This window comes from Aspergillus aculeatinus, assembly GCF_003184765.1.
Source record: "Aspergillus aculeatinus CBS 121060 unplaced genomic scaffold BO66scaffold_20, whole genome shotgun sequence".
In the NCBI taxonomy this organism is placed as follows: domain Eukaryota; kingdom Fungi; phylum Ascomycota; class Eurotiomycetes; order Eurotiales; family Aspergillaceae; genus Aspergillus; species Aspergillus aculeatinus.
Genome location: NW_020291489.1, coordinates 170,153 through 179,755, shown reverse-complemented (window position 1 = coordinate 179,755; position 9,603 = coordinate 170,153). Strand labels below are relative to the sequence as shown.

Here is a 9,603-nt window from a genome sequence, read left to right as displayed (position 1 = left end):
AAAATAACTTAGAAAAATTACTTAGAAGTAAGAGTATTTAAAGAATATAAGAGAAAGTTGAATTTCAATAATAAAAAACAGTAATTTATAAGGTCACTTGGAACGTTCCTGCTTATATAAAGGGCTTGGCATCACGTGCCGCAGGAACGTTCCACATGAACCCAAAAAAGACTTCAGATGACCTGTGTTCACGGACAGAAAACTGCCAGCTAACTTACATGACTTAAGTCAGCATCCGTCAACGTTCGAGACTTGTACTGGCGAGTATGTCTAGTACGGCTCTGGAGGTCAGTACTACAATTACGTACTGTCTCCGATACCTGGGTGTATCAAAAACATGTACAGTAACTTATAGTACATACAATTACTATGACTAAAATTCGGCAACCGGAACAAGCTAGGAATAAACTACGAAGTAGCTAGTTACCATTTGAGTACAGTACACTAGCTACCCTACAGCTAAGTAATTTACAATACTCCGCACTCCCAACTACGTCCAGACTTAGCCGAAGTAACTAGTTATCGTTACGAAACCTCCAACAAAAACCAACTTAAGAGTAAACCTAGTAGTTAGTGGTTAGCTAAGATCGAGCACCTTCTATCGATCACCTGACGACTAGGGCCGGCACATTATCATTGCCCTTGACTACCACATTTTCAGTACAGTATTATACATTCACACATTCACTCACCTGGCCCCCAAGCACATAATACGGGGATCACCTTTCTAGACACGACAACACACCTGACTTGCCCCAGGAGCCAGTGAAACTGGCCTGAAGCTCCGCAGTTGATAAGGTAGAATGCAACGGTGGCAGCCGCGGACCCGACTGGGCCCCCCGCATTCGGCTAAGCTTCAGCTGCCCAATGTCACCGTCGCAAATTCAACGATGGGTAAGTTGTTTATCTTCATTCATTCAGACATTGGCTTATCGAGTAATCAGTCACAGGATCCGGATCATGATCAGTTTGTCAGAATTTGAGTCCGGTGGTTAGCCAGTAACTACCTTAGGTACCTTTCCTCGACAAGCCACTCGCAGACCTAACTGAGTACGGAGTACCTCTGCACTGTCATGCATGCGGAGATAAACCCGCTCGCCCCGGACCAACCATCAAGTCAAGTTGGTGGTTCTGGAGCTCGTTACCGTCCGTAGGTCTGCTTGAAATCATCGTTGAATCATTGACAATCTTTGATGTACTTGGGTATTCACTGTTCTTAGCCCGGCAAGTAAGGTAAGCAGGTAGGTAACTTTACTATTTAAATCCTGCCGCGTATCACTATCTAATGTTTGTATTTGCTTGTATGTACTCTTTTTTCTTTCCTCCAAGGCTCCAACTCTCCTTCCCCAGGCCTTCTCTCCCCCACCTCCTAGTTACATATAGTAATTACCACTTTTCACCTCGTCTATCTACCTGCCTGTCTGCAGTCGGGTGGATCATACCATGTGGATGGCGATCGACTCGCAACCCTGCCGCTTCTGATTCGTGGCTGAAGAGACAACTAAACAGGTACCGGTGATAAGGTACTACTGAGTACTACTAGTCTACTAGTCTAGCTAGGTACAGTACCCGTGGAGTACCTAGTTACTCATTATCTCCCCTGTCTCGTTATCCTCCATTCATTTGCTCAAAGGTTATCTTGTTGTCGCATCTCAGTCTTTCTTGGTAATTTTCTTTTTCCCTCTCCGCTTATCCTAGGGTGGTATCCACCACCTTCATTTACCAAACTCAATCAACATCAGCATCAACATCAACATCAACCACAACTACAACCACAACAATAATCAGCTCACAACTCCCTGACCTCTCGCCTCTCGCCTCTTGCTTCACGCCCCCTCCTCTTCTTCTTCTTTCTCCTCGTCCTCCTCCTCTTCATCTTCCTCAACCTAACAAGATATTTATTTCCTGATTCCCTTCCCACACTCTCTCCACTTCGCCTCTCTGTTACTATCCTTACTGGCAATTCGATAACAGTACGTTCCATCACACCACAATCCGAATCCTTTCTCCCTTCCGAGACTATTTGTTTTCGTGTCCGCCCCCTACATTCTTACCCCGGATCGTCCCCAAAACAATCTCATCCCTTGTCACGCCTTGGTTTGAAAAATATTTCCGTCGCTAGCCTTGTGTGTGTGTGTGTGTGTGTGTGTGTCCCCGGAAACCTACATATTTCCATGTTACTGAATTCCCGCCTACCTCTCTCTTTCTTGACTTCAGTGGTCTGGTATCTTTACTTCGTTCGTCGGGTAGTTCTCTCATCCTCTTCCTCCTCTTGTGTCTTCCCGTCCAGTTTTTGACTTCGCCATCCCATCCCCGCTATCTCCTGCGGATTGTATTTTCTTGCTCCGGCACATATCTCAGTCCCGCAATTATCCTTAAGATCTAGACACATAGATCACTTGCCGCTATCCCACTTGACTTTGCCAATTCTGGTTCTACTGTACCGTGCAAGATTGGTCGGCTGATTGTGTCTTTGCTCTTACTTAGCGAGTGGCAGAAAAGTCCCCAGTCACTCCTCAAATCGTCTCAAAAGCATCTTGCTGTTCGACCTCGGGGATTTGACAAAAAATGGCTACCTCAACAACTGGCCCGGAGAGCCAGCATCCCGAAAAGGAGGTGCAGGCTGTCACAATTGACCCTGAGGCCGGCCCAGTCCACCCGCTTACTGGCAAGTCCTGGATGTACAAATCTTTTAAGATTGGTCCATGGACTCTGCCGTATTTTGCCTCGCCTGATGCACAGCTTCTCCTGGTCTCCTTTGTCTGCTTCCTCTGCCCGGGAATGTTCAATGCCGTTAGTGGCCTCGGAGGTGGAGGTCAGCTAGGTTTCAAGGACGTGAACAACGCCAACACCGCCCTTTACAGTACCTTTGGGGTTGTCGGGTTTTTTGCGGGCTCTGTTGCGAACCGCATTGGTCTGCGTTTGACGCTCTCAATTGGTGGTTTTGGTTATTTTCTCTATGTCGCATCGCTACTGTCCTACAACCACAACCAAAACTCTGGCTTTCTGATCTTTGCTGGTGCACTTTTAGGCGCATGCGCTGGCCTACTGTGGTGCGCCCAGGGTGCCGTCATGATGAGTTATCCGAACGAAAAGGAGAAGGGTAAATTCATCGCCATTTTCTGGGTGATCTTCAATCTTGGCGGCGTCATCGGCAGCTTGGTATGTATCCTTGACCTTGACCTCCCATCCAAAACTGACGCTTTTGCATTGTAGGTGCCTTTGGGTCAAAACCTGCACTCAGTGGCTGGTCAAGTAAACGATGGGACTTACATTGCATTCATGGTACTCATGGCCTTGGGTTTCGTCCTGGCTTGGGGCCTCGCGGATTCAAAGTATGTCAAGCGCAAAGATGGCTCGCACGTTATCGTCATGAAGAACCCTACCTGGAAATCCGAGTTTATGGGTCTCTATGATACTCTCCGCACCGACTACTATATTCTCCTCCTCTTCCCGATGTTTTTGACAAGTAACTGGTTTACGGCGTACCAGTTCAACAGTGTCAATGGTGCATACTTCACCATCCGTACACGAGCCCTCAACAATCTGCTGTACTGGCTGATGCAGATGCTCGGAGCGTTCGTCTTCGGGCAATTACTGGACTTGAAGTTTCTCTCTCGGCCCACCCGAGCCAGGCTGAATCTTTTCCTTTTGCTGGTTCTCACCATGGGTGTCTGGGGTGGAGGTTATGCGTTTCAGAAGACCTACACTCGCGAAACAGTCAAGGCGGATACCGACTGGACCAGTCACGGCTTCGTGGGTCCAATGTTTCTGTACATGTTCTACGGGTTCTATGATGCGGCTTTCCAAACTTGCGCATACTGGTCAGTTTGGCCCCTTGCTCCAAAAACCCCCCGTCCTTCATCACTTAATTTTGGGACGTCAATTGAATTTGGGATGGTAAGAACTGGACTAACTAGGTGAATTGTAGGTTCATGGGTTCTCTGACAAACAACGGCCGCAAGCTGGCCAACTTTGCTGGATTTTACAAGGGCATCCAGTCCGCTGGTGCAGCAGGCATGTGGCGGTGAGTCTCCATCATGCATTCCCCTACTCATATCAGTCACTAACTGGCTTGATCCACAGGTTGGATGCGGAGAATACTCCCTTCATGACGGAATTCGCTACCTGCTGGGGCCTCCTTGCTGGCAGTATTGTGATTGCCTCCCCTGTAGTATTCCTCAAGATCAAGGAGCACGCGGACATGGAGGCTGATCTGCGCTTCTCGGACGAGACCGCTCAAGAAGTGGGAGTATCTGTGCCTTTAGAGGAGCAACAGTCCATTGATAAGAAGGATGAGAAGCGCGTCTCTCTCAGTTAACTCTTCTCCTTGACTAGAACTGCGTGTCCCATGAAAGGACGGCAATCTGGTTACATGACGCGATGCTGCGATGATGAACTGGTCTGGCCCAAGTTACTGGTGCTTCCGACCCCTTGACGCATATTCTTGTTTCCATCTTTTAATCTCTTTAATCTTCATATCTCATAATTATTTTGCTGATACCAGGGGTAGGAGCCCTTAATGACATATTTCTTCCACCATTACCCTAGCCATTCAATTTTCGCTTGCTCAATCAACTACCTCGTCTGACCAACTATACTTTTAGTTTCCTGCGTAAGGAAGTGGACCACATGGACTCCAGGTTTTTTTTTTTTTTTTTTTTTTTTTTTTCACCTAGCCCTGCCATCAGGGAAAGCATCGTGGGTGTTTCAAATTGCCCAAGAGTTAGCTACCTTTTACCCGCGATACCAGCAAAACTTGCCTTGAGCCGGAAAACAAAAGAAGATCGGTAGACATCGGTCCATCTATGACTTTGACCACAAACTAACATATAGCTGACTCGGAGACTGTATGCCGATTCTCATTGTCTGTACTATACTGTATGTACACCCGCAGCCGTCCGTGGAGATATATATCATGTGCATGCGTACTAGTCCCTTTTTCAGGCCATACGTCTGCTTGTATGATCTCTGAAGGGACTGGACAGTACCCACAGTGACAGCCAGTGCCTGCATCAGGTGGTGTCTTGCGCGCACATATAGGCATCCATCTCTCTGTATGTATGTATACTGTTATTGAATCTACATTCGACCCAAAGGAATTTGCTGTGTAGTATGCGGTCAATACACATCCCGAACATTCCAGCCTCAGTAAAGGGAGGTTGACTCGCATATTACTTAGCAATGTTGCTCGAACTAGGAATTGTGGCAGGCAGCAGGCAGCAGTCTGCCGAGCTGCATTAGTTCATTCACTGATGGGGATGATGTTCGGGTGCAAGTGCAAAAGTCACAGCACCTCCAGGTCGCGTGTGTGGCAGGGCCAAACGTCTTGACTTGACTGATAGAAAAGGAGCTGAAGGGGTTGCTGGTGTGCCATGATGAATAGAGCAATGGTCTAGATGTACAGACAACACCAGGAATGGTACATTGACTGCTAGACTGGGAATCCGCAAAGGCCCATGGTGGATCCACAGGTCTACAATACGTAGCTCGCTCCATCGGGCGGGGCAGAGCGGTCAACCCTGACTACGTACAAATTAATCAATCTAGTCTACTAGACTCCTCATCTGCCGGGGCGGGTCTGGAGTTGGGAACGCTCTCAAACCAATATTATAGTTCATATACATCCGCCAGTATCATGTACACGTTTATATTCATCAGATGTCCTGCGGCTGATTGTGCAGGTTATATACATATTATGACGGCAGGCACAAATGCCAACTCCGTCTCAAGAACAAACATGGAAAGAGTCATTAACCGGATCCCGCAAGAGGGGTTCACCAAGCCCTGAAAAGGTAAAAAGCCCTACAAACCCTGCCTGTATTCTAGGCCGCAAAAAAAGGGTGTTCAATGTATGTGCGCGATTGGGCACAACAGGCCAGCATCCCAATCAGTAAATACACGCACTTTAGGGGGTGGGGATGGGGAAGAGAAACACGGGTAAAATTGCACTCGAGAAGCGGTGAATAGCATCACAGACCATGCTTAAAGATTCAATCCGAGTTCGGCATCGAGGTCGGATGAGATTGTATTCAGCCCAGCATGCCCCACACCAGAGGCGCGCTCGTCAGAGATTTGCTCATCTTCTAGACCCGGAAGGTTAAGACCCTTCCCCGTCGAATTGAATGTAGCCATGTCGGGTAAGTTGTCCAAGGCACTTAGCCCCAAACTAAAGCCTTTACCGCTAGTGAGTCCGGTGGTATTGATGCTATCGTCGACACCCAGAAAATCGGCTCCGGTGTCGTCAAAATTGATGAGAGCATCGAAATCATTTTGGGTGACCTCGGCATCATTCGCCAAGTCCATCAGTTGGCTCAAACTTAATTCGGAATCCAGATTGGGGATGCTGAATGCGTCCTGATGATGATGACTTGGGTTTATGTTGCTTGTGCTGCCATTCTCGCTGCCGTCGGAAGGCGGCGGGGTAGAGGCAAAGGCTGGCCCGCTTTCTGCAGCCAGTTGTTCGACAAGCCCGGTTGTGTCGGACTTCGGATATGTAAGGTCGGGAATCTTCTGTGCCAAAGAATCTGGGGGTGGAGTCAAGGCATTAACCCGAGTAGTCGCGCCAAGCGTACTGCCGGACCGTGAGTGCACATCCTGTGGCGCCACTGTAAGCTGGATCCCGGCCTTTCGGATCGCAGCCTCCAAAAACGATGTCGCGAAATCGGCAGACGCATAGATCTCTCTTAGACGCTGCAGGATCCGCATGCATTGATAGAATCGTTGAAGGCTGGTCATCCGGATTGTGGGATCGCTAGACTTGATATCGAGAAGATGAATTATGACCGCGGGAAGTAGCACCGTGACGCCGGTGGTAGGGAAATATCGCGTCAAATCAAGACTATGTAGATCCTGGGCGATGTTCGTGATCTCGATGGCAGCATATCTGACCTTATTCCTTGATATTTCCTGCAATTCAGCATCCGTGGATGGAAACGGGATCGCAGGGAGAACCTGCGGGCGGTGCAGGGCGCTGGATGTGGTCAAATAGACCATTTTCAGTAACGCGCGATGGGAATGAAGCACCTCTTGGGCCTCGCCAAGTTTGGCGGGTGCGGCAGGGGCATATTGAATTTCGGTGGGAAGGTGGGCCAGCCAGTCTTCCAATTCCTGGTCACATCGGCGAACCTCAAACGTTTCTGCTGCCGACTTTTTGGGTACCAGCATCATCGTAGTCTCCATTGTCCCGCCAAACTTATGGCTCAAGACCGAATACTGCGCAGATAGTACATGACTGACACACAAGCAGAGCTTTGCCTTTTCAATAAACATGAGGGCTAGCTCCCGCTGGTGTTTCGGGTTCTGCAAGATTTCCGAGTTGCCCACCATGCTCACGATTTCAGGGGAAAACGGCTCGAACTCAAAATCATCAAGGGTTAACATGGGAACGTCACAGTCGTCGTCTTTTACACGCATGGGCCGTCTCATCCCTAGTGCGATCAGGCGATCGCGTGTATATGTGCTCCACCAGATCCGTTTCCACATCCGTTGACGCCGAACATCCATGCGGGAGTTACCCGGATCCCGGTGTAGGCCAATCGTGTGTGCGAGAGACAGGCTTACACCCATCCAGTGCCAGGTATCCTTCTGATCATCCGGTGTCTCATACCAATATGTCATCAGGAGCAGTGATTGAACCAGTGAGATCCGGTCAACTTCGTAGTCGAAATCGTAAAGAAGCCTTGCTCGCTGAAAAAAAGCCTTGCGCGCCGCTTTTCGGGAAGGATAGCCTGCTGCATGAAGGTGCTTCAGACCGATGAACGCTGTACCCGCAAACATCACGGCCTGGAAGAGCAATAGACTCATTCGACGGATGCCGTCATTCTGAACAATGGTCTGCAGGAAATCTTCCAGGTCAAGGAGGGGCATGTAAGTATGCACGTAATGTATATAACTTTTGAGCAGCTCGTTGCGCAAACCCACGTCGGGAACGGTCAACGCCCCCTTCTGGTACAGGTACTCAATGTCTTCCTTTTGAAGACGAGGTGGTAGACCACGAATGTAATCAGGTAAAGCGACTCCGCCCGTTCTTGCACTCGCAAAAGAGGGGTCCAGCATTTGCTGAATCTGTGACGTGACATGGTGCAATGGTAGAGTTGCCGGAACAGCCGGATTGAGGGCCACTCTTGGTCGAAAGCGATCTCCCGAGCCAGCCCGATTGACTTGACTCTGATCTAAAACACGATTATGGATTAGACAATGCTGGGCGCAAGTTGATATCCAAGTGGAAGCAACTGGAGGATCAATACGCACACAAAAGATGAGGGATGTGCTGTCCTTGGTCTAGATCCAGTGAACGTTGGGACGGAGACGCAGGAGCGACATCGGATAGCCCCTGGGATTCGCTCAGTCTGCGGAAGAGGTTGGAAGCATCTTCAGCGCCCTCAGGAGAGTGCGAGTGCAACTGTGAGCTGCTATTGTCACCTTCCACACGTGATTTCCTGTATAGTGGCAACACGGCGCGTTCGAGGTTAGCCGGAGATTCTGTGGAGTGGAAATCAAACGGGAGACAGATTCGACATGGACGAACTTTCTCCTCTTGCTCTCAGTGACAATGCACTCTACTTGATCCAGGCGACAATTGGTGCATGGTGATCCATTCTCGACCACATCACAGCGCACTTTACGAGCCCGACAACAGCAGCAGGCCTTGGACGCCCGCCGTTTCACGGGACGGGAGTTGGCCGGCAGACCGGCTGTAGAGGCCTTGCGCTTGCTTTTGGGATCAGTCTCCATGGGAGTGTTGGATGCCGATGACGGTGATGCGGCGGAATTGGTCATTGTTATGAAGAAGCACGGACTAGGATGGGCTCAGTCCATACAATGGTAGATGAACGGTTGTGGGTGGACAAAAAATTAATATGTTGAAGAATGAAGATACTCAAAGGAGAGCAGAGCCAAGAAGAAGTGTGAAAGGGGTAGTAACAGAGAAGTTATAGAATTGGTGATCAGAACGAGACAGTGACGGAAGAGTGGAGATGTAAATCTTTCTGTGGATTGCGCGCTTTTGATTTTCGTTCCCCTCTAGAACCGTGATATATGCAAGCAGGTATTCCCAAAGGTGATGAATAAAAAAAGAGGTTACGTGAGTCGAGATGTCTTTTGCTTTTGCTTGTGTTCTTCTTTTCCTTTCTTTCTTTCTTTCTTTCTTTTTTTTCTTATTTCTCTCTCTCTCTCTCTTTCGTAATCGGTTCTTCCTTTCCCTGGGGGGATTAAATTCCGGCGAAATAGAGGCAGGAGATCACCGGACCAGGCTTCAAACTTCTCGTCCAAGGGGACGGTAAGTCGACACACGACGCGGGGGTCGGGGAGGAGAATGTTTAAGTACTAAAGTAGGAATTTTAATGAATTCGGGGGTGGGAAAAACGCTCACTCCCCAAAAATGACATCTCCATCAGTTAATCAGTTAGTAAAGTAGTTACATGTACTCGTACGTACTCGTAGAAATTAGTTAGCCATGGGGAGGGGAAGGGACAGTACCAGCCCCAGATCCACTTTAGTCGTAGTTACTAATGCAGTTAGTATTCGACTAACTAAGTTACTCGTTAGTACTCTGTAGAATCGTTTGCCTCCCCCAGACCAGAACCGTGGGATCAATAATTC

General features: G+C 48.7%; 2 protein-coding genes across 2 annotated transcripts; one reads left to right on the top strand and one right to left on the bottom strand.

Annotated features, from left to right (window-relative positions):
* The first annotated feature begins 2,487 nt into the window (after window positions 1-2,487).
* BO66DRAFT_391307 (unc-93 family MFS transporter) lies at window positions 2,488-4,672 on the top strand. The gene is made up of 4 exons (XM_025647229.1): window positions 2,488-3,162; window positions 3,217-3,824; window positions 3,932-4,027; window positions 4,087-4,672. The coding sequence occupies exons 1-4, from the start codon at window positions 2,569-2,571 to the stop codon at window positions 4,319-4,321; spliced, it is 1,533 nt and encodes a 510-aa protein (XP_025504688.1). The 5' UTR covers window positions 2,488-2,568; the 3' UTR covers window positions 4,322-4,672.
* A 1,269-nt stretch (window positions 4,673-5,941) lies between these two features.
* Window positions 5,942-8,938, bottom strand: farB1 (putative C6 transcription factor (Ctf1B)). The gene is made up of 3 exons (XM_025653550.1): window positions 8,531-8,938; window positions 8,254-8,441; window positions 5,942-8,174 (listed from the first exon to the last, which is right to left on the bottom strand). Exons 1-3 carry the CDS (start codon window positions 8,779-8,781, stop codon window positions 5,986-5,988), a joined length of 2,628 nt encoding a protein of 875 aa, XP_025504687.1. The 5' UTR covers window positions 8,782-8,938; the 3' UTR covers window positions 5,942-5,985.
* Window positions 8,939-9,603: the final 665 nt, after the last annotated feature.